This window comes from Mycotypha africana (genome assembly GCF_025528875.1).
Source record: "Mycotypha africana strain NRRL 2978 chromosome Unknown BDF20scaffold_14, whole genome shotgun sequence".
NCBI classification, from domain to species: Eukaryota; Fungi; Mucoromycota; class Mucoromycetes; order Mucorales; family Mycotyphaceae; genus Mycotypha; species Mycotypha africana.
This window is the reverse complement of record NW_026515738.1, coordinates 204,156-228,015: the sequence shown is the minus strand read 5'-3', so window position 1 is coordinate 228,015 and position 23,860 is coordinate 204,156. Positions and strand designations below refer to the sequence as shown.

The following is a 23,860-nucleotide window of genomic DNA, read 5'->3' as shown; positions in this document are numbered from 1 at the left end:
CCTAGAAGCTACATGTTAAACAGCTCCGAACGAAAAAAACTGATACTTTTGTTGACCCATTGAAAAAGACTATGTATAAAGGATGAGGTTTCTAATACAATAAGCTTTCCTCTTCTTTTTTCCCTTTCTGTTCAACTCTATTTATTTACCTGTCAAAAAGTGAATATGAAGGTCTCATTCATTGGGCTTGCTGCCATTGCTTTAGGTGCTCAATATGCTTTCGCTTCCGCACCCTGTGCTTGTAACCCTTCCGATACCTTGTGTCTTACCAAGTGTAGTAAGTAATAGCATTGCTAATCTTGTTGGTGTGTCTGTGATTGGATGGTGTGTTTCATTTATGACGGGCATAAGCGTACTTATTCACTTTTTACAAACCCCCCTTCCGCCCACTTTTTCCTTTGTAGTGATGTGTGTCAAGTCATGTAGCTCCACTGATTTGAATTGTTATAACGGCTGTCTCCATCAAGTTGACTCGCAAAGTTCTTCTTCATCAGAAACCCCTTCTGCTACCTCTTCAGCTACGCCTAGCCCTACGGATGCTGCTTCTAGCTCTGCTCAGCCCACGAGTGCTCCTGCCTCTACTGACAGTGCTGTCACTTCTTCTCAAATGTCTACTCATGCTACCAGCTCTCACTCCTCCAGGAGGGTCGTTACCGTGACCACAACTATCACTCCTTCAAAGAATCCTTCTGTCCAACCTACTTCCTCAAGTATCACTCCCCCCGTCGCTCCTTCTTCATCTGCTCCTGCTTCTGCTGCTCCCACTACCACTGATGCTGCTCCTTCCTCATCTGCACCTGCTGATCCCAACGCTTCATCTCCTGCTCCTAGCAGCACTACTCCTGGTGGCATTGTTCCTGTTCCTGTTCCTACTGGCAGTGCCTCCTCCTCTGCTCCAATCGAAAGTGCTCAACCTACTGAAAGTGCTCAACCTACGGATCCTAATCAGTCTTCTAGCGCCCAGCCCACTGAAAGTGTTCAGCCTACTGACTCTAATCAACCTTCTAGTGCTCAACCTACCGATCCTAATCAACCTTCTAGTGCTCAACCCACTGAAAGTGCTCAACCCACTGAAAGTGTTCAACCCACCGATTCCCAACCTTCCAATTCTGCACAACCTACTAACTCAGATAATAATAGAGAAATTCAATCTTCTACTCAACAACCTACAGACAGTGCCTCTCAAACAAGTTCTGCACAAACCACTGAAACCACTTCTACCACTGTTGCTTCTCAGCCTACTGAATCAGCTTCTACTCAACAACCTACAGACAGTGCCTCTCAAACAAGTTCTGCACAAACGACTGAAACCACTTCTACCACTGTTGCTTCTCAGCCTACTGAATCAGCTTCTGCTACTCCTGCACCTGATAACAACAACCAAGGCAATAATGGCAACCCTAATAATAATGGCAATCAAGATAACAACGGCAACCCAGACAAGAATGGCAACCCAGACAATAATGGCAACCAAGACAATAACGGCAACCAAAACAATGATCAAAATGCTGCCAATTTTAAGGCACCTGCTTTAGGTTTCACTTTGCTGTGTGTTGCTCTCACTGCCTTCTACTTATAATACAATCTTCACTTAAATCGCAAACCCCTATTTTTTATTTTATTCTAAACAGTAACTATATATACTAATCTAATCCATGATTGATAACTATTATGTTTTCATAGCATATCTCTTTTTTTTTTTTTTTTCCTTTATAAATAAATACATCATGATTTGTAAAATTTATTCTAACGCCTTCTTTGGCCCTTTTTTTTTTATTTGTTACCGAGGAAAAGAAGGCCCTCGTCTTCCAGTGGTTTGGTCGTTAAACGTGCTCCGGGTGGACCGGGTTGAGTTATGTTTGCTTCCCTATCATCAGTTGGAGATGACATTTTCTATATATAAAAAAAGCAACGTGTATTATACTGTTTACTTATTTAATAGTAAAACACGATGACAATGAAACGCAATATTAAATTAGGTACATTGTTCGTTCAGCGGTTTATGAATCCTATATTCAAGTCGTCATACGTTTTTCAACAATGAGTCTAATTTAGAAACCAGTCTGAGTTGTTTAATTCAATACGTTAAACAGAATTCTTTTATTGTATTTGAAACCCAATGAGCACCAAAAATGGCCCGAGGCAGATCCGACTGTTTATAAAAGTATCTAAAAAGCCCTTTAAGATCAAGGGTAAAAACGAGTGTGTCACAAGGTTGAGTGATGAGAAGGAGACATCCATTGGAGCAGTAAAGATCCTAGAGCAACATCCAAGGGTGGGGGTTCTTTGACGTGGAATAGATAGTCTAGCTCATATAGTATGTAGCAGAGGATCGGCCATTGGTGTTCCCATTGATGTTTTATCGTAGGTTGTCGAGGCGGGTAGTTAGGTAGCTGATTTAGAAGATGCGAAAGGGGGATCATCTATTTGCTGTGGTTGCTACAAACGCGAGTGCATATTCAGGCATTGGATTGAGTGGGTCTTTGTGAACAATGCTGAGGGGTGCAGGATGCAGTAGGTGGTGTTACCACTAGGTAACCAACCAAGCCGCCAACGAAGACATCGTCTTCTTTCTTCTCTTGTCTTGGGAGCCATAGTATGGGATCTAAACTTACTGTTGGGCGACAGACTGATATGAGCTTAGAGTTTGTTGGGGGCGCTTTGCATTGCTTGTAGTGATTCTGTACAAAAGTCTTTCAGGGACTGTTTGAGATATTTCTGATCCATCGTCGGGGCGTTTTCCTTGGTTCTTTGCCAGAGAGGTGTACGAGAGAGCTGATTCCAGATAGAAGAGCTTTTTGGTTGTTGTACATACGGCAGCAATAGGCACAGTAGGGCATCATCTGGGAGTGTTTGTGATCGTAACAGGAATTTAGCCTGGAGAGCGTAGGCTCTTTCTCGCATTGAGGGTAAGTTGGCTAAGGGACGCATTATCTTGACAGAGGATCGAAGTGACCTACCAAATATCCTGCGAATGCATTTGTTCTGTACGTTGTCCAGTTTCATATAATTTGTCCTGTTCAGTTTGCTTATCGCCAAGCCGTATTCCAGTGGGGTGCGCACAAATCAGGTGTAGAAGCTGTGGTATTTCCATACCTCCTATAATATATAAAGACAAATTAGACACACTTTCAAGCATTTGACTTGTTATTAAGATCATAGAATCATAATAACACCTGTACACGTCACTTTGTATTCTAAAGACATGCGTATATTTAATGCTGCATTCTTACTGGATGATAATTTCAGGAACGAGTATTTAACTCCTTTTTTTTGTTTTTATTTTTTTTTTTTCTCTCTTCCTTCTTTCTTTTGTTGTCAAATACAAACATTCAGTTTGCCATGAACGCTCCCCTCTTTGATTTTCAGTGTACAATAAAAGGACTGAAGGTGGGATGGATCCACCTTCAGTCTTTTTCAATTATTGAGTCGCGTTCACTAAGCATAAAACAACCACAAATATCACATCTACATCATTCAAATTGGAAACTTTAGAAGAATCTTTCTCAACAAGAATTTACATCGATGAATATGCTCTCAACAAAGCCATGAAGTTAGCAGAGAATAAAGATGCCAAAGCTGTGACAAATTATAATATTTTAGATCAGTTAAGACAGGTGGGCACACATTTTGAGTCGCCTTCAACATATTATTGTGTTGTGCGTCTGGTTTTGTAACTAGAATGCATCAGTGCCAACCATACTCTATATTTACGTTATCAAACTTTGACCGTGGTCGATGTCCTTCTGCCGAAATATTCTCAAGTATCGCTGATAATGTTTTGCAATCAGGTGACAAAGGAAGATTGAGTAAGAATGTAGTAGAAAATGGTTTGTCAAGTGGCAATAAAGAAATCGAAAAAGTCATCAGCGAAATTCTCAAGCTTTATGGTGATAAACAACAGTCTCTAAGCATCATTGGAGATACTGGATTGAATCCTCTTTTAGAAAAGTTGGCTGTTCTTCACCAACCTTACATCAATTCAGCAAACGATTCATTGGCAACAGCTTTTAACGATTTATTTCAATTTTTCAAAAAGTAAAAATACAGGTGTAGACTCATGAAAATTGTATAAAGTTAAATTCATATCACATATGCAATGAGGGTTAATTGTTGTTGAACCTTAAAATAAATGAATATCGTTTTCAAAAACTAGAGCTGCTGTGGAGAAACTGGGGGTTCTCACTAAAAAAATAAACAGTTATAAAATGGAATAAACTGAAAGTACTCTTGGGGAATTTATTCCAGTATAAAGAAATTATCTTTTCCATATCTACAATTATATGGGCTTTATACACATGTGGTGCTTTAAGGTTTTAGAAAGGTTTTAGATGGAAAGACTTGTATAGAATACGTTGAGACTGTTTTGTAGTGTTTATTGGTCTTTTTTTAGTTTAAAAGGTCAAGGAGGAGTCTATCTATATTACATGTACGATTGATAATAATATGTATGATCTTGAATAAATTTAATTTTAGTTTAAGAAGTGCAATATGCTCCAAAGACAAATGTAAAGCGTGTAATGATTTCTATCTGTAGAATTCTTTGTTCCACTTATTAACTTTATCTTTTATTAAGTGTTAATATGCTCAGATCACACAATACAAGTTCGCTATTCTAACTCATTATACGGTATTACATCTGTCCAGCAGAGTCACATGTAGTCTCACAACGTATTTATATCATTCATCAATCTTACATTCAGTTACACATTTTGAAGCTCAATTGATTTTACATTGCTTTTATCATAAATTGCATTGCCTTACCCCTAATATAGTCGGTGGGACATTATATTTGTAAGGCTAAGCTATTTACAATATGTTGATTTCAACACAGCTGCTCAAACACTGATCGTGTGGATTTTGTTTGTTTGGGTGGCCTTCCTTGGTTTGTCGTTTTGATGATTATAGAGTGCTTTGATTTATAATGGTCTCTATATTTGCGTTTATTGTAAAAATTATGATCATTGCAAATGTGACATCGTGTTAAAAATATAGGGACAGTCATTTTGAATTTTAAAAGGAAAAAAAAAATGTCCAATAAAAACTTGAAATTGTCTGAATTTTTTTTGTAAATGTCTGAAATAAAAATGGAAATCGTCCTAAAGAAAAGAGTACGTCAAATACTGTATTTCGAAAGCTTATTCCTACTGGGTCCTATTTTTACAATCTATTATGAAACATGAACGTTTAAGATAAGGGTCAATTTTTGGGGTAAAAGGAAAGTAAAACAAGGTTGATCTATGCCATATTCCATTGCAAGGAAAAAAGTAAAGATAAAGCTAAAAAGAGCTCAGAAGTGCTTAGTACAGCTTGACTAAGGATGAATCAAGTACTTGGTGTATTATAACACAATCTACCCAACCTGCAGTTTTTGTTTAATTATTTTTCTTTAAAAAAAATGACTATCGAATAGAGTAACCAATGTGGAATCTGTTTATGGGAAATATATGGCATGGATGTGATTGGTCAACCACGTATTCTAGACAATGAAGTGGGTCCCATTTCTTTTTTCTCGTCGGCGAGAATTCAAATGATGGATTTTTTGATGACTGTTAAGCATTCATGAATGAATTGTTTTGGGTGGCATTTTGTTCTGCAAGAGAGACGCGTTGATGGCTTCTTTTCTAACTACAAGTCTGTGCTACAGTAGTCCCATCTTCACCTGCCAAATGAAGATCCGGTGGCATGAAAATCTTTTGCAGACTATAAAAGGTACTAACAACCATCACCAAAATACCAAAGCACATGCATAGCCAATGTGGAATCTTTCCCTTTTCAAATAAGGACCCGCCAGCTAATTTTAAATAGCACAAGGGTGGTAGAACAAATGCCAATACTGTCGCAGAAAAAGCACCTGTCAATTCTAATACAATACCAAGATTACACGTCAATAAGGATATAGTCAATGTTATCAGAATCAATGCTGTAGTGATAAGGAAATGCCGGGTTTTGTCAAACGGTGAATTGGGCCAGTAAAATGTTTCCAACACCTTGTAGGAGACAATAGTAGAGGGGTCAAAGGAACGAATGGTTAGTAATATGGATAACCAAATGAGAGTCTCAAGACATGCGTTTTAAATACCTCTCTGCATACAAAGGCTTCCAAAGGAATCGTTGTAAACATATTTAAACCAAAAGCCAATCTGGCAATGTTGATGAGAAAGTTATCCGAAGGAAAATTGTTCAAAATATTGCCTATACATAGAGCGCATCGTCAAAAGGATTTCAAAGTAGTGAGCTCTTCAACATCCTTCTTTGATTCTAACAGACATAGTTGTGAATATTACCGGCTGTTTTGTCTGTAAATATCACGTATCCGAATACTGCTAATGCAAAGCACGCAAAGAAAGCGATGGCCATGCTCCAATGAGTAACAATAGCAAAACGGTTGAGCGAAGGTTGTTTCAATGATCCAAATATCAAAAAGCTATTATGATGACAAACAAATGCTTTAAGTTTTTGTTAATCCATCTTGATTATTAGCCGCGTTATTATTATCCCCTTTTTTCAGAATAGAATGCTCATACCAAAACTAATGACTGCAATGGCTTGGAATACTTCGTTGTGTACCACATTAAACATCAAATCGCTCGAACCCCGGATTTCTAAGGAAGTTCTAGGCCCTTCAATAGCAACGCCAATAATAATGACGATGATAGCGATCAAAGCCAACGCGCTTGTTTTTGCCAGTTTTGAGATATCTCTGTACAATGACAGTGGATACGATACGACTAATGTAAAGAATGAAATACAGAGTTTTCTGTCGCCAAATATCCACAAAACAGGTGTTTGAACAATGCTCGGGTATAATGATCGAATGACATGCGGAATAGTATCACCTAATGTTGTCGCAGTGATTAACTTCATTTTATCAGTTCATCATTTTTGCCAATTTAGGCCTACACGATGACTTTCTTCTCTGATCAGGTATAAGTCATAGTCTTTAAAAAAGAGTCTTACCTATAATAACACAATAAGCACACATACCTAAGAGTTGAATGAGGCAAAGGCCGCTTTCCCTTTTAATATCGTAGGCACTTAGAAAGGAATGATGCTTGCAAAGTTACCTCCAAAAGCAAAGGCAAACTGAAATATAGATATTGCAATGAGTCCAGGTCGGCCGAATGAGAATTCCATTAAATCTTGATACGTTGATCGGCCTGCCAACTTTCCATTGAAAACTAATAATCGCACAGTCCAGTCTAAGAACGATAGAGTCATGCCAATCGCATAAAGTGTCAATAGGAATTATCTTCTTTCCCAATCACGGCTAAAAAGAAAAAAACCACAGTCTTTTTCTGCTTCTCTTCCTCCTACCTACTATCACAGTGATAACAACTAAAAATACTATGCCTGTCCAAAAACCCTGTTAGATCAGTCATAGAACTACATTGTAAGTTCTCTGTTTCTATGCAACATTAATTTTTTTGTTTGATTGTCTTACAGCCTCTTTAAATGCAAATGGTAAGCCAATAATGCCTGCTCCGATGATACTGTTTGCCATATTGAGCTATAACAGGAATAAAATAAAAACCAGCGGCATAAATATTACAGCATGTGTTGGTTAAAATAAAAAAAAAAAAAGAAAGCTGTCTTCCATATTAAAGTGTCCAGAAACGGACAAACTAAAAGAAGGGGACATCGAATAAAGTGTTACATACAAAGCTCGAGAAAATTGTTCCACCGTCAGAAGGTAGCTTGTATGATTTTTGCTCTATCGTGTCTGATTCTTCATCACTGTTATAACAGTAGCTATTTTGATCTTCATCAATATCTCTTCGTCCTAATTGCTGTAGTAATGGCTCTTCTTGGGTATCATTGAAATCGTTATCCTCAAATTCAAATTCGTTATAATTCGGCGGCAAAATACGTTGCTCATTAGTTATTTGTTGTTCATAAATCTCTTGCTGCTGCTGTAGATTGTGAGCGTCTAGCTCTCTCTGAGAGTTAATACCATGATGATATACTGAGTGTGTCATAACGTTTTTGATATTGGCATCAAACAAAAGGGGACGGATGATAGTGGAAGGTTCTTTCTTTTTTCTCCTTTTGTATACAAAAAAATACTTCAAAAAGAAGAAGAAATAAGAAAGAAGAACGTCTGTATTGTGGTGAAATTTATTTAACAACATCAGGAGTCTAGAAAGAATGAGTCTAAACTCTGCAAGAGTGATACAAAAGGAAACAAAGCACGACAAGAAGCACAGAAATCTTTCTTTTATTTCGGTTTTTAAGACAGACACTTACAAATATGCATGTACTGATCGCAATAATAAACATATGCTCTAAGAGGAAGGGTATGCGTTGGTTTTGCTTTATTCTATTAAAAGAAGATGATTCAGATAAATACTGACGAATGACGAAAAGAAGACTACAGACTTATGGGCACTGGAAGAAAGAGATAGGTGATACATTTGATACAGTATGCCAAACAATACCAGCTATATAATAAACAATTCTAAATGTGATACTGAGACTTTGTCTAGGCACAGGCGAGGCGAGGTCCTGGTTAATAACCGAACATGCACCCAAAAGAGTCTTGAGAGCTTGGTTATCTGCAGAACGGGTAAAGTTGATGTAAATAGGTATGCTGACCACTTGGTCTATGGATCGTGGCTTCAACATAAGGTGCCCTGAATTGCCTGTGCCGAACGTCTCCCCTGAATTATCTTCAATCACGCTGACAGCAAAATTTTGTATGTTGGTAGGTATCCAATTATCAGAGTTGAGCACAGTGAAGTTCACGCTCCAGATCGCTTCCATGGAAGTGGAGGTATAATGTGCTGTTGTACCGTCTGCCAACCCTGCTTCCAGGAACTGCAACGTTGGATCTCTGGGCCAGACAAAATACCACAATACAGCCACTACCGCCACAAATGCAAATGCGATGAATACCAGTTTTCTACCGCTTATACCTAGCTTTATCCACCATGGTTTTTTTTTCTTTTTCACAGGTATAATGTCAAAATCTGTATCGCTTAATTCTTTGCCGTCTTCTTTGCCCATGCCATTCCCGGTATTTGGATAGTAGCTTTCATCCAACATGTCCATCACTATATTATCCTGAAGCATTGATCCTACAGGACCTCTGTTCGCTGCTTGTTGGCTATCATCCTGTAAATATACCGGTCCATGATTAGAATAGGGATGGTTTGAGTAAGGCAAATAGGAATTGGCTCGCTTTTCCTCCTCTACTGGTTGTTGTTGTTGTTGTTGCTGCTGCTGCTGCTGCTCAATGCCACGGTAGTTTAGCAGTTCCCTCTTTTTAAATCCGTTGTTGTCATGCTTATTCTTCTTTTTGAATCGTGGAGCAGCATATGGATCTTGCTGTTCAAATGTATCCATTTCCTCATACCCCAAAAGTGTATTGCTAGGTGCCGCAAGTCTGGCAGTACTACTTTCTGATGGCGACCTTGAGTGATAGAGTTGATGTTCAGAACTCAGGGTCGGCGAATCATATTCTGATATTGATACCGAAAGATAGAAAGGCATTGTGATTTTCTTTTAGCATAGGGTGATCGAAATACAAGCCTATCCATATCTTCCAATTTTCTTCTCTTAAAACTTAAATATATTGATTTACCTGGGCCTGGCGGAAGTTTTCTGTTACCTGCTCTGTATGGATCAGTCTTATATGTCTGAGTAGAATCTTGAGACATGTGTGATGTCACTGGCGTAATGCGAAGTTCGAATTACTCCAAAAAAAAAGACAAAAAAGTATAGAAAATGAGAAGAAGCGAGAAAAAGGGAAAACCAGGGCAGTACAACAATGAGCGACTTGGCAGAAAGATAAGTACAGAAACAACAACAATCAAAGGTGAGGAAACAGAAATTTAACCTTCTTCCAAATATAGCTCTTCTTCATTCGTACAGTATCCACAGTGTCACACGTTGAACAAACCTGTTTCTGTCATTATGCTGGGCAACTTCTTCTTCCTCTTCTTTGGTCTCAAAATAAGCGAGGTGAAGAAGGATAGAGTAAAATAAAAGACGTACAATGCTAGATACAATATCGTAATGGTTTTTTTATTCGTTATATCTGATGCATTCAAAGTGTACTTTATCCATCATAAATAATTGGGTCAGTAACCACTATCAAAGACATAAACAAATACAACAATTTGTGCCTAGTTTCTTCAAATATGAAAACCTTCGTTGAAAGAATAGCCTCTTGTGCAAATTGGAGAGTTGAGCTAGCAGAAGAAGTATTCAGGAACGAAACTGATCGGTCTTTGAAAAGCCACAGAAAAATCACCATAATAGAAAAATACCATTTTGCCTCCCCCCTTAAACTTCAAGTTCGTTATACATATGCTCAGGTCAGCGAAACAACGTTGTATACCAATCGTCCTTTGTGCAAATAGACAAATTTGTCACAATAAACCACATATACCCTTTAAAAGGATAACACCTTTACGCTATGCCAGTCAAGCAGCTGCTAGCATAGAAAAGCCAGCTTTAACTCCTATCTCAACCAGCGGAACACGGTCAGCAACAGAAGCTAATAGTAGCTTGAAAACAAAGATAATGCATTTTCTATACAATCATCAACAAAATCCTATTCCAACAACCGAAAAAAATATTGTCCTAACAAACTGTCCTCACTGTATTAAAGTGCGTAAGAACAGTTTTGCTGCGTATGTCGATCTTCAGAAAGGGACCTATAAATGTACAACTTGCAAATCGAAAGGATCCTTTAGTGAATTCTCAAGAACACTTTCAAAAAAGATAAAACTAGCAACGACAGAAAACAATTTTAGTATTTTACCTACAACCAGTCTTTTGTCCAAAACAAATTCGGAATTGTCAAGATCACCAGCGGATCTGGATCAGTTTGTGAAAACCCTCCATGAAAATGGAGAACTATTAGCACAGATTAACAAGCAACATCTGATACAGCAAGATACATTAAATGCTTATGGCGTAGGCGTGACTTTTGTAGATAATCAGCCTTATTTAACTTTTCCTCAAACCACCTTGACTTATGAAGACGAGGCATTCAAAACGTCTACCATAAGATTCAAATTATGCGACTTACAGAATCCAAAACAGTTAAAGGAAATCGATCCTCCAGCGACAAGCAAAGAAAGTAAGGCAGGCCTTTTTGGATATCATTTAGCATCATACAAAGATGATACTGTTGTTCTGGCACGAACAGAATTGGATGCCATGGCCGCGTACCAAACAACGGGCATTCCAGCAGTATCACTACCTACTAGCAACTATCAGCTACAAGAGTCTATTCTGCCTTTATTAGACCGTTTTAAACGTATTTACTTATGGCTCGATGACGATGTGGATGGGCAAATTGCCGCTGAACGATTCGCACGTAAAATAGGGGAGCATCGATGCATGATTGTCAATACACGACAGGGAGATCAACAAGGCCCTTTGAACGCACATGATGCGCTTATTCAAAATAGAGATTTGAAATCTATTCTAGAAAATGGTGTGAGGACTATCAAGCACGATCAGATTGTTGATTTCCATGACCTTCGTGAAGAGGTCTATAATGAAATTTTGCACCCTGAACAAACAAAAGGTGTTCAATGTAACGATATACCGCAGTTGAATGAAATCATAAAAGGCCATCGATCTGGGGAATTAACCATCCTGACAGGTCCCACAGGTGTGGGCAAAACGACCATTATCAGTCAGCTAAGCTTAGATTTTTGTAAATCTGGCGTACCAACGTTATGGGGATCATTTGAAATTATGAATAAGCGACTAGCAAAGAAGATGCTGTACCAATTTGCAGGAAAAGATTTGAGCTTACATCCAGAAGAGTTTGATAAAGTTGCGAATCAATTTGAGCAGGTAAAGAAGGGTTGATCACTGATATATAAGCACTTTGGAGGTAATGTTACTAAAGTCTCTCTCTCTCTCTTTTTTTTAAACTTTTTTTTCTTCTTTGGTCATAAAAACCAGTTACCGTTGTACTTTTTAAAGTTCTTCAGTAGTACAGCCATTAAGGATGTACTGAAAGCTTGTCAGCATGCTGTTAACGCGTACGATGTTCGTCATATTATTCTGGACAATCTACAATTTATGCTCTCGCAGCAACATATGAATGGAATGGATAAATGGGATTTACAAGACAATGCCATTGCAGAAATTAGAAACTTTGCTACACAACAAGATGTTCATGTTACTCTCGTGGTGCATCCCAGGAAAGATAATGGGAGTGGCGATGAATTAGACATCAATTCCATTTTCGGCAGTGCCAAAGTCACTCAGGAAGCTGATAACGTGATCATCCTCCAAAAATCGAAAACCAATGCAAGATCGATTGATATAAAAAAGAATCGATTCGATGGCACACTAGGTTCGATACCATACAAATTTGATAGAGAGACATACAAGGTAAAGCAGGTCGTTGAAAGTAATGTGTATGTACAATAGTACTGATGATCACTTTTTACTTGGTAGATTCGACAATTCACGGCAGAAGAACTGATGAAATTGAAGAAGGAACAATTCAAGTATGGAAGCACGTCTGTTGTCTATAGAAAGTAATTTTGTCTGAATGGCAAAGAATATACTAGCTACATATAAACGAGAAGTAATATAATTTCATGCCAAGGCTATTTGGTCTATTAAACACTCTCATTTTTTATATAAATAAAATAGAAAACTATACTTAGGTATAATAATATTTACAGTATTTTGGTAAAAACTTTTAGCAATTACTTTAATAAAGTATTCCTGAGGTCCTTCAGGCCAGATCCCTTGATTGAACCACCCATATTTTCGTAGTTTTTGATGTACTGAATTGCAGTAGAAATGTTGCCTTTTCTAAAGGCTGCACTGACCAAATACCAGCAAGTTCTCTCGTCCATCTTTATACCTTTTTTATCGAATGCTTGTAACAGTTTATCTGCCGCAATCAAATCACCATGGAACAAAGCTAAACCACGAATCATAATGTTGAGAGTTGATACATCAGGGCGTAATCCCTTTCGTTCAGTTGCTTCATGTAGAAGATTGAACACTTCGACTGGTATCTTGTCTCTAAGGTGTTCTGATTTATGATGATGAACGAAATAAAAATCAATCATCATGTTGTAGATAGTCATTGCGTCCAATTCTGTCTGCTCTGCGTCATTTTCGTTTGCTTCGTTATCTTGGATAGAGTGCGTTTGACTATTCCCTAGCAATGACTCAAACTTATTCAAGACCTCTTTTACATTTTGATAATTGTTAGATTTCAGAGTTCCATAAAAAGTAACTGCTTGGAGAACATTGCTATGCTTTCCTTGTTGTTTCAACTCATCGTATACACTGTTCACATGATCGATATCTATATGATGTTTATGTCGTAAAATACCATGGAACATAGTAGTGAAGCTGACCATATCAGGTTTTGGTAGAGCCTCGATACTGCTCATCATATCCAAAACTTGTTTTGCTAATTTTAGACTACCCTTTTCGCACAGAAATTTTAACAGCAAGTTGAATGCATAAATAGGCTGGCTTACTTTGTACGCTGACTGTAATATATCTGCTGCATTTTCTGGTATACCTTGCAATAAAGACGTTGGAAATGATTGCTTTTCTGACTCGGAGGTGGTTGTGGATACTGTCAAACGATCTATCAAATCGATAAGAACGGTTTCGTTTGGGTATTTAGCAAGTGCTTTGAATAACAAGCGATGGGTAACTCGATTGGGCTTCATCTGGTGTTCTTTCATAGTGTCTAACCAGAATGCCAGATGTTTCCAATTTTGCCGTTCAATATCGTGCTTTATAAATATATGAAAAGTTGCTTGTGTAGGTACGAACAGTTTGGTTAATAGTCCATCATAAATATCTTTCGGCAATAATGAATCTTTATGGCTGGTAAGCTTGGCGTCAATCATAATATTATACGATGCTGCATCTAGTGGTATATGCCGTTCTTGCATCAGCTGAAATATATGCTCCATGTGCTCGAATTCTCCTGACTTTTGTGTTGCATTCAAAGCTGCATTGTACAATGGCAAAGCATTACTATAGGCAGCGGAAGTGGAAGTTGTGGGGACCATGGACGCCCTTTCCGGTGACGATGTGGGTAGTATAGGTAAAGCTTGCAATATTATATTCAAATCCTTGCTTCTGATATATCTTGGTATAAGTATTTGATTCATTAAATCCAAGCGAAATTGCATATGCCTACTTGCGCTTTCTTTGAAAAATTGAGCAAGTGCGTCGTTAGGCCAATAACTGGCTGCTTTCAAAAAGATTGATCTGGATCGACGATATGTTTTACCCTTGTAGAGATAAACAAAAAAGATGTCGCATATTTCTTTCATGGGCAGTCGTGCTATTTCTGCATAGACAGTAGCTGGCTCAATAGGCTGACCTTCCAATAAGGGCTGCTGCTTTAAAAGGAGACGGCTAAAGTTCTTTCGTAAAATGGCTTTGTTAGGCGAATAATTGCTGCCTGGTGTTTTTTGACGTTTCTTTGGGGTTTTTGGTAGTCGAATAGGTGCGTTGATTCTCTGTTTGTGCTGAACTGTGTTCTTCAATGTCTGTTGGACATCAACCTTAGCGACAAAGGACATCGATCGCGCGATTTTCACCAAGGGTTGTGGCCAATGTGCATTTTGTACAAGCCATTGGTTAACTGATCTATTCACTAATAGGCTGTAATTTCTAGAACAAATACAAGCGCGAGTGGCCATTACTGCCCATAGGACCACTAACGTGAAAGTCTTTATAGGAAATCAAGGAGGTTTAATTCCGACTCTCTTCCTCTTACCCCAGGGTCGTGTCCTAACTTTTATTTTTGGAAAAATAAAATTGATAATCGCCCAATGAAATGCCCCCATTTTTGCCCACAACTTTTTCAAATATGGTAGGTACGAGTTAATAATACTTGAGAGGGTGAGTTAATCAAACTATAGATTTTGCAGGAGCTTTCTAGAGAAGTAAACAGATGATTTAATTTACGATCAAGTGCAAACCAACGCGGATAGAGCTGCCCATCTCGTTATCCATGATTCATACGAATCCGGTGAATCATTAGAATCTTGAAAAGCTTCTGGGTCTCTGAAAGCTAAACAGCCCTACGCGAGATGTTCTCCATTTCGTCGCGCCACCAAATGCTACTTCGGGTTCACGATCTCAAAAATTTGAATTTTGCTGACTGTTTCTGTACTATTATACCAAAGAAACAGCATAAGGGAAGTCTGTAGCTTTAGTATTTAGCTTAGACAAAGGCAAGACGCTCATAGAAAGTGAAGTAAAATTTGCTTGTGCAATGCGCCATGAAAACCTCTTCAGATGTCCTTTCAGTGCTTTTGCTTTTTTTTATGTTTAGTTTACTCAGGTAACTCATTTGTTCACAAGAATTCAGTATCTTACTAGAAGGAGCACTAATTCATTCTTTTTAAAGAACAACGGTGATTTCTTGAAAGAATATAGATGGCATAATTGGAAGGTTTTGCGTGGAGGTCGCAACCCAGAGAAAAGTTTTGAGTGGCGTTTCGCAATAGAAGACTGCAAAACAAGCGCTCTTAGATCAAACAATCCATACAACTAGACTGACCCATGGTGGACGCCATGCTGGTGCAGGGGAGGCTGAAGCTCTAGGTATGCCTATTGATCTGATCAAGCGTAGAGGAGGATGGAAGAATCGTCTTAGCAGCTGGGAGACTCGATACCTGGGAAAACTTCCATCGCAGTTCGCAAGAGGTATGGCTGACTTCTGGTATAAGCCTTTCGGATTAGCAAGAAACAGCGTATCACCACCAATTGAACTTCAGCGAATGATCTTCCCTTGGACTGAGTATTATTTTGGCGAGAACAACATTGAGTGGATGGCTGTATGTGAGCGAGAAATGAAAGAAATTGACGAGAACGAAGATGAGGAGGAGAACATGGCCAATGTAGAAATCAGAATTCATTGGAATTTGTTGATGAGGATGGAATCATGGTTTATCGAGAAAGTCGAAGAAAGGGAAAGCAACGAGCAGTTCAGAGCTGCTTAGGCACAGCAAAAAGCTGTTTTTTACGACTTTTGATCAGATGCATATCAAAGCAAAGAAAGACACATTTCACTTCCGTGACGCATCTTCATCTTTATATGTACCTAAGCGACCCAAGATTGCAAGCGAGAATATTCTTACCTTGTCTCTTATTGCAACCATTATCAATCGCATTGCAAGCCAACAAATTATTGATCGAGCGAGTTAAGTGTCTTTGAAACTATACCCAATTGCATACAGCACTCTAAAACAAGCCCTGGATGGCATCAGCTTAGACCCTATACTCTGGCTCCCCATGACTAGCGAAGAGCGTAGCCGCTGTATCTGACGGCGTTCGGGTTGGCTTCCTGGAGGCCACCGAACCTATTGCCTTAAACATCCCTCGTCATTACTTGAAAAGTTCCACGCTATCTCCTGTTTAAACATTCACCATCGCCTACGACTCCCCTCATCAGTCGAGTTGCTAGAGTAGCTTCGGTAGCTTTGGTAGCTTGAGTAGCTTGAGTAGCTTCGGTAGCTTCGGTAGCTTCGGTAGCTTGAGTAGTTTGAGTAGCTTGAGTTGGTAGCTTTGGTAGCTTTGGTAGCTTGAGTAGCTTGAGTAGCTTGAGTAGCTTCGGTAGCTTGAGTAGCTTCGGTAGCTTTGGTAGCTTTGGTAGCTTCGGTAGCTTCGGTAGCTTCGGTTGGGCTTTAGAAATTAATATTATGTAATAAAATCTTTGTTTAAACGTATTGGCGGTTAGGATTCTGTAAGTAACTTTGTCCAATTATATTTCTGCAGAACTTCCTAATTGCTTAAAGGCGGATTTGGTTTAATTTGTGACGTCTATTTCCATTTCCAGGAAGTAACAAATCTTATTACCCCAGCTATTCAGACAAGGAACCTTTTCTTTCCTTTTGTTAAAAAAGCTATCCATTACAAAGTATGTTCTTTCAAAGATCCTTCTTCACTAATACTTTACGCAATATACCCAATTTGATCAGTAATACTACAACTGCAACTACAACATCGACAGTAGCTTCTGTTTCCGCACGATCGAATAATCATTTGTTGTCTTCAAATATCCTGTCTAATACCAAGTGCGTATCATGAACATAAGACATAACAGCAATTGCTATCTATATAATGAATTATTCATTTTTTTATTACCTTCATGACAGTGCTTTAGGCGCGTTTCGTAGTCCTTTCAATCTTACACAAATGCGTTTTATCAATCGTGGCAATACCTATCAGCCCTCGCAACTTGTACGTAAAAGAAGGCATGGATTTTTGCACCGTCTCAGTACCAAAAATGGCAGACGTGTTCTTATGAGACGTCGTATGAAGAATAGAAAGAATTTATCACATTAATTATCAGATCCTTAACAAATTATACTTTAACAAAGGCCGAAAAACATAAACACACACTCGCACAACCCAAGCACACATACACCTCAAAACTTAAAATATTTATAGATAAACCGTGTTAAATTGTTACACCTCTTTCCAGCTTTATTGACGTACTTTGGACACTTGACGGCCGTGATAATGACTGCTGCATATTCATGACCGTATTTGTATGACTTATGGATTGTAAAACAATAGAACTTAAATCACCTATAGAAGCTTTTGTGGTAGCGGATAATAGTTGTTGCAAATGTTGACGAAATATTCGGCCTTTTTTGCCTTTGTAAATAGACATGAGTGGTTTCAGCAATAGTGATAAGGGCGGCAGTCCATATTCAGTAGTTTGCTGTTCAGACAAAAAGTAGAGATTTTCAGCATAGTTGAGGTATTCATTGATAATCTCTTCAGTTGGTTTGATCTTGTGTTTTCTGTATATCGATTGTTCAATTTCTTGTAAAAACAGAGGATCATTCATTACTGTACGAGAAATTACAAGTTAGAATATGATGCGACATGCTTCACCCCTGCTTAAACCTTTTTTTTATTTTTATTTACCTTTTCGGCCTATCATACAACCATCGACAAGTTGAAGGGCGTTTTGTATGTCATGAGTCGTCGTAAAGCCTCCATTAATTGTGATTATCAAATCCGGGAAAATTTTTGCTAATTCATAGACACGTTCATAGTTGAGAGGTGGAATACTTCGGTTTTGCTTTGGTGTTAGTCCTTTCAGAATACATTTTCTTGCGTGTACAATAAAGTGAATAGGCGGTTTTTTGTTGTTTGAAATCAAAGTCTTGACATAATCCACAAGGAAAGCCAAGTCCTCCTGGTCGTCAACACCGATTCTACACTTTACAGTGACGGGAATAGTGACGTTCGCCTTGTGCATTTCATTAAACATATCATTCATTATCGTAGGTGTCTTCATAAGAACAGCTCCAAATGAACCATGTTGTACGTTCGGGCTAGGGCATCCATTGTTGATATTCACTTCAGCATAACCTTGATCCTGTAAGATCTTGGTGGCCAGGGCCATGTTTTTTGGATCACTGCCACCCAGCTGAACTACGACATTACCTCTAGGCTTCCCAATGAAGCGTTCGAGATGTGGCTCATGCTTTAAAATGGCGTTGCTGTGAACCATTTCAGTGTAGTACGTGAATCGCTCCATTCCACTTATAATGTGAAGTAATTCTAAGAATGGCTTTGAACGTGAACTGTCAGTTCTCAAGGTTCCTCATTTGCTTCGCCATACTATTGGAGAAAAGGAACTTTTCTTACCGGTGATGTTATATCGACCATAGGTGCTACACTGATAGGTCTTTTTAGCCTGCTTTTATCAATTACGGTGCATAGTGTTCTTCGTAAATATGGGTATAGCAAGGTGTTTCTTGTAAGGTGGAAAGGCATTTCAATACAATTAAAGTTTCAACAGATCGAATGAAGCGGACAAACTACCCAGCGGTAATCAAAAAATTGTTAAGGTGTTCTGGGATATTGTACGAAATTCATGAACATCGACTACGGATAGGAGAAAGCAGGATTCGAATTACCGACAGTAGATGTCTTATCTAGCGTGTAGATTTTGTAAACTGTCTTCTCTATCCTTAAGCTGCGGAATTGGCAGCATCGTCTTCGCTACGACGATTTCTGTAATATGAGGAACTTTTTTCTATTTGTCCAAGCATTAATATGCCTTTTTTTTCATTGAGACATGAAATACGACGAACAGCTTCCCTCATCATAGCATTAAGGATAAAATTTAAAAATTCCAGGTTATACACAGAAACAGAACCACAGTATATCACAAACATCCTATAAATAAAGTCCATGCAAAGGAGATGGAAAATACGGAAAGAAAGATATGAGATATTGAATTACGTCCTTCTGGATATACAGAAACGTGCTGAAACCTTTACGACTGAGAATTGCAACATATTGTCCTTTAAACCTAGATTGCTTGTCAACTGCTGTCCAGGTTAATTTGTACCTGAATAAAAGACATGGTTGTTTTAGCCTATAACATCAATTTGGTTGCAATTTGTGTTGTTAAAAGAACAGCTCCGACTACCAATTTTTTTGTTATTTGTAAAAGGGCCATATTTTGGATTTTTGCTTCAAAGACCGCACAAAAACCATTTTATTGTAGTCGAATGCATGATATATATATAAGTGTCATATATGTTATTATAAGGAAAAACTCTTTTACTTGAACAACGACAAGAGAATCCTCGCAAATATCGCTAAAAATTGGTAAAGACCGCTGAGATTAACCTACCTCTTTAACGTGATTAACATTTGAAACCCCACACTAAGGTTTTGTTACACCAAGCTTATTTCCTAGCAGACAATAGCCATCAACAAATAAGTTTCTGTTACAAACCAGCACTGGCAGAGAGGAGTTCCTCAGAAAACGTCGATTTGCTCATTTTTCGTTCTTCTCCAGTAGTTTGTCTCATTGCTTTCCCCCATCTTAACAATAAACACAACGGAACGTCATGTCATCCAGTTCAGTTTCACATGTTGAAACTGTTGAAGGAAAACGTATTCTGTGTACTGCTGATGTCAGAGGTAATCCCTTCGAGGAATTATTCTCTCTTTCTCTTTTTCTTTGCTTATGTTCTTTTCACGGATACTGTACTTAAAGATTCAACTTAATTGCAATTAGGAAATATATCAGAATTAAATCGACTTGCACATGAATTAAACGCGGACTATATCATTCATACAGGAGATTTTGGTTTCTATGGTAAGTAAATAGGATGACTGAAATAACGGTGAGTATATTGTGTACGTGTTTGTGATTATACTCATATTAAAATAAAAAATGTTAGACAGATCTAGTTTGGAGAGGATGGGTGAAAGGCCTCTGAAGCATTGGATTCAGTATAGTACCTTCATTTCTGCCCAACAACGCCAACGCTTACTCTATAATTCCTCCTCTTTTGAGCACATGTGTCGGATGATAGAACAATCACCAACCACACTATTATCTGAATTCCCTGACTACTTGGAAGGAATCAAACAATTATCCGTGCCTGTTTACACTGTCTGGGGCGCGTGTGAGGACGTTGCTATTTTGGAAAAGTTCCGTCAGGGCGAGTATCATATACATAATCTCTATATATTAGATGAAGCATCCACTCATGTTTTGGAAGTGGAAGGCGTCTCCTTACGTTTATTTGGGTTGGGTGGAGCAGTTGTACAGCACAAATTATTTGATAATGGAGAAGGTATGGATACCATTGCCGGCGGTCTTGGCATGATGTGGACCACTGCTCTACAAATTGGTGAGCTCGTAGAACTAGCTGAAAGTGTTTATGACCCAACAGAAACAAGAATGTTAGTGACGCATGCTAGTCCCGGAAGAGAAGGACTTCTGGCTCAGTTGGCACTTACGCTTCAGGCAGACTTTACAATATCAGCAGGTTTGCATTTCCGGTACAATATTGCTTACAACGAGTTTGCCTGTCAGCCAGATCAAGACCACTTTAGACAAAGACTGTTGCAATCTCAACAACAATTTATGCAGTTATGGGACACGATTAAGGACACAGTAGAAGAATCAGTAGATGATCGTCAATATACCCTTCTTCGTCATGCTTTAAACGTAGTAAACCGTATACCGCCACCTTCGCCTGTAACAGCAGCAGAAATAGATGTAGCGCAAGAAAACTTGGATACGAAATTCTGGGAAAGGGACGAAATGGCTTTCAAAAATATGTGGAATTTCAACTTGCCCGACGCGGCTTATGGTTCACTTGTTTTCAATATATCCCAAGGTATCATGTCATCTGAAATCAAATCTTATGGCTTGAATTTCACTTATCGTAAGCAACAACAACAGAAACAACAGCAACAAGATGAACAGCAAAAGCAAGACATGTCTGTTAATACGCCATCCTCGTCACCAGCTTTATCTAAATTATCACCATCGAACCAGCAAACACAGAATCAATATCAACGAAAAAGACAGAGCATGAATATGATGCAGCAACATCAACGCAATTTATTCACCCTTTACGTAGGAGGGCTATCAAATACCACACTCGAAGAAGAAGACATTAGAGCATATTTTGGCTATGAAAATGTAAGTTAAACACACATAAGCTACATTTCGTCTGCTCATACATATAAATGAATAATTGTTTTATGCTTAGGTGGCTGGGGTGAAATTCCCTGTTGACCCTTCCACTCAACTACCAAAAGCACACTGTTACGTGGAATTCACAAGCCAACAAGCGCTTGAGCAAGCACTAACAAAAAATGGATCGATATTCAAGGATAACAGATTGATTATTAATCGTCCAAATACACAATACTCAGATATCCGAAGAAGCAGTAGTAATAATTCATTTCGAAGAGGACGCATGAGTTATCAACATGGACAACGTGATAGCCGTACTCTATATAATTAAGCCCAATCGATTGGTTCGTATATCTTAAACTATTACAATAAACAGCTGCACAATAACCTTATGACATATTCTTCCCCCCCCCCTTGCATTGTTACATATTGTGAGAAGGTTTCGTAATCTGATACCTTACATTTCACGTTTCAATTCAACAAGAGGCTTTATTGCTTACAATTCAAATACAGTATATAACGCATTCCAATGCAATGAAAACATAACAAAAGTTCACCCAATACTACTAGATAATCTACTTGGCAGGGGCTAATCCTACACGATTATTACCCAAATCATAAACGCTGTAGAATTTACGTAGGAAGACGTCTCCTACGATCCAAAGAGGGCCAGCAGGTGCTGGAATATCCATGCCCATGAAACCTGAAATACATTGGTTTTGTACTTGCAAAACGTAATCTTCTCCTTTCAAACAGAAATCATGTCCAGAAAATACGAAACAGAATTCAGGCAGGTCAGGCACCTTATTGCACTCCAAAACATATTGGCCTGCCCAGTTCTTTTCGGCTCCCAATTCTCGATTGATTAAATCTGCGACTGTTGTGGGTACAACAAGAAGTGAGCTACCGGTATCTATAGCAGCACCCACTGTGTCCAGATTGATATACTCGCCGCCGAACTTGATGTCTTCTAAAGTGATTTCCCAATATCCTTTACGACGCACATCTGACCATATCAGTTCACCACGATAATGGCGAGGATCTGTACCGCCCAACATCAGTTCACCGCCTTCACTGTCACCACTATCAGCTAACCAGAAACTGAAAAGAGGCTCATCAACGAGATCTTGATTCACCATGTGGTAAAACGGTGGCACAGTATGCTGAACCGAAATGGTATCGTAGCCCATGCCCAAGATACCATCAAATTTTGCAAAAGCGAACGTAAAACCTGGTTCTTTGACTGATTCAGCAAACCCTTGATTTTCCACCTTAATGCCACCTACTTTTAATACATCTTGACTGATGAAACCTTCAAGTGAGCCAGTACCGTATTGAATTTTGAATTCAGTACCATTTTCAGCAAAGCTTTCGGATTGAGAAGAATCGTAACGTTTATGGAAGAAACAAGAAATAGAGTTACAGTGGGTGGAAGGAACCCAGAGGTTAGAGGAACCCGTGTCAAAGACTACTGTAAAAGTTTGAGGAGGTGTTCCGAGCTGTATTTCACCATAGTATTGGGCATTCATGTAGTTGGAAAGAGGAACACCATGCTCACCGGTTAGAGCTAGTGTGGATGTTGGGTGGTGAGAACCAGAAAAGGTACGATGAAAGTACTTTTGAGCCAAATACTGGCCTGTTTGAGAGTAGCGTTGAAGTCTTTCAGCAGGTGTTTCATGATGCTTCTTGATAGGCACTCTTTTTTGGGGGTTGGCAGATCGGAAGAAAGTAAGTATCATGCTTTTTCTACGCATGTGTTCTCCAATTATACTTGTGTTTATTACCTGGTTATAGCACCTTCTGTCGTTACTGTCAATACAGACAGAAGTGATAAGAGAGTAGCACTGGAAAATGTCCAGATTTTCATTTTTGAAAAGTAATGAAAAAATCAAAATAAAAAAGAGAAAAAAGGTTAAAAAATCTCACACTAAGAGTCCATAATAAAGATAGTCGTAATTTGATCATTTGATCGTTATACGTACTCTTTATACCCACAATCAACAGTAACAGTGCTTTGCTTTTAGTATAGCTTCTGCTCAAAAATGCAGTTATAAAGGTTTTCTGTTTATGGTTTATTGTGGATCTCCTTTTATTCACGATAGTGAGTTGACTGCAAATGCAATTACATAGCTTGGTTTTTACGACATTAATAGTGGTGGTTGCATCAGCAGTTTTGATTGCATTGTTGGTATCACAAATGGAAAAAATACATTCTGCATGAACAAATCACAACTTTTTGAGTGCTCTTTGGAAGAAGAGAGGATAACAATGTAAGCTAACTAGCTGTCTTTTTTTTTTTTTTTTTTTTTTGTTTTCTTAAAGGCATTAGTAGAAGGTTTTTGATCTCAATATGAGACAGTACATGACTATGGAAAGTGCAAGACTCTATGTGTGTCATCTTATTGTGCTCAGTTTTCT

At 38.5% G+C, this 23,860-nt stretch overlaps 10 protein-coding genes across 10 annotated transcripts; 5 read left to right on the top strand and 5 right to left on the bottom strand.

Moving 5' to 3' along the window:
• The first annotated feature begins 98 nt into the window (after positions 1–98).
• Positions 99–1,705, top strand: BDF20DRAFT_211114 (uncharacterized protein). The gene has a single exon (XM_053074931.1). The coding sequence runs from the start codon at positions 215–217 to the stop codon at positions 1,577–1,579; it is 1,365 nt and encodes a 454-aa protein (XP_052931331.1). The 5' UTR covers positions 99–214; the 3' UTR covers positions 1,580–1,705.
• A 1,604-nt stretch (positions 1,706–3,309) lies between these two features.
• Positions 3,310–4,380, top strand: BDF20DRAFT_899122 (uncharacterized protein). The gene is made up of 2 exons (XM_053082653.1): positions 3,310–3,363; positions 3,406–4,380. The coding sequence occupies exon 2, from the start codon at positions 3,683–3,685 to the stop codon at positions 4,040–4,042; it is 360 nt and encodes a 119-aa protein (XP_052931330.1). The 5' UTR covers positions 3,310–3,363; positions 3,406–3,682; the 3' UTR covers positions 4,043–4,380.
• Positions 4,381–5,624: 1,244 nt separating this feature from the next.
• Positions 5,625–7,979, bottom strand: BDF20DRAFT_917361 (transmembrane amino acid transporter protein-domain-containing protein; the record flags this gene model as incomplete). Its single annotated transcript, XM_053084556.1, has 9 exons — positions 5,625–5,990; positions 6,083–6,195; positions 6,288–6,449; positions 6,528–6,839; positions 6,961–6,987; positions 7,068–7,202; positions 7,318–7,366; positions 7,445–7,510; positions 7,662–7,979. 9 exons carry the CDS (start codon positions 7,977–7,979, stop codon positions 5,625–5,627), a joined length of 1,548 nt encoding a protein of 515 aa, XP_052931329.1.
• A 216-nt stretch (positions 7,980–8,195) lies between these two features.
• On the bottom strand, positions 8,196–9,698 carry BDF20DRAFT_899099 (uncharacterized protein). Its single transcript, XM_053082652.1, has one exon. It carries the CDS (start codon positions 9,490–9,492, stop codon positions 8,380–8,382), a length of 1,113 nt encoding a protein of 370 aa, XP_052931328.1. The 5' UTR covers positions 9,493–9,698; the 3' UTR covers positions 8,196–8,379.
• A 444-nt stretch (positions 9,699–10,142) lies between these two features.
• Positions 10,143–12,516, top strand: BDF20DRAFT_839966 (P-loop containing nucleoside triphosphate hydrolase protein; the record flags this gene model as incomplete). The annotated part of the gene is made up of 4 exons (XM_053079334.1): positions 10,143–10,336; positions 10,404–11,817; positions 11,929–12,363; positions 12,430–12,516. 4 exons carry the CDS (start codon positions 10,143–10,145, stop codon positions 12,514–12,516), a joined length of 2,130 nt encoding a protein of 709 aa, XP_052931327.1.
• A 170-nt stretch (positions 12,517–12,686) lies between these two features.
• Positions 12,687–14,543, bottom strand: BDF20DRAFT_917358 (uncharacterized protein; the record flags this gene model as incomplete). Its single annotated transcript, XM_053084555.1, has 1 exon — positions 12,687–14,543. The coding sequence occupies one exon, from the start codon at positions 14,541–14,543 to the stop codon at positions 12,687–12,689; it is 1,857 nt and encodes a 618-aa protein (XP_052931326.1).
• A 2,596-nt stretch (positions 14,544–17,139) lies between these two features.
• Positions 17,140–17,316, top strand: BDF20DRAFT_790712 (ribosomal protein L34-domain-containing protein; the record flags this gene model as incomplete). Its single annotated transcript, XM_053076188.1, has 1 exon — positions 17,140–17,316. A coding segment is annotated over one exon (177 nt), but the record flags the coding sequence as incomplete, so codon positions are not given.
• Positions 17,317–17,431: 115 nt separating this feature from the next.
• BDF20DRAFT_829173 (dihydrouridine synthase-domain-containing protein) lies at positions 17,432–18,657 on the bottom strand (the record flags this gene model as incomplete). The annotated part of the gene is made up of 3 exons (XM_053078301.1): positions 17,432–17,829; positions 17,908–18,559; positions 18,637–18,657. The coding sequence occupies 3 exons, from the start codon at positions 18,655–18,657 to the stop codon at positions 17,432–17,434; spliced, it is 1,071 nt and encodes a 356-aa protein (XP_052931324.1).
• Positions 18,658–19,853: 1,196 nt separating this feature from the next.
• Positions 19,854–21,773, top strand: BDF20DRAFT_829154 (uncharacterized protein; the record flags this gene model as incomplete). The annotated part of the gene is made up of 5 exons (XM_053078299.1): positions 19,854–19,926; positions 20,024–20,104; positions 20,190–21,244; positions 21,308–21,445; positions 21,516–21,773. 5 exons carry the CDS (start codon positions 19,854–19,856, stop codon positions 21,771–21,773), a joined length of 1,605 nt encoding a protein of 534 aa, XP_052931323.1.
• Positions 21,774–22,017: 244 nt separating this feature from the next.
• Positions 22,018–23,654, bottom strand: BDF20DRAFT_908306 (endopeptidase; the record flags this gene model as incomplete). The annotated part of the gene is made up of 3 exons (XM_053083470.1): positions 22,018–23,138; positions 23,425–23,477; positions 23,638–23,654. The coding sequence occupies 3 exons, from the start codon at positions 23,652–23,654 to the stop codon at positions 22,018–22,020; spliced, it is 1,191 nt and encodes a 396-aa protein (XP_052931322.1).
• Positions 23,655–23,860: the final 206 nt, after the last annotated feature.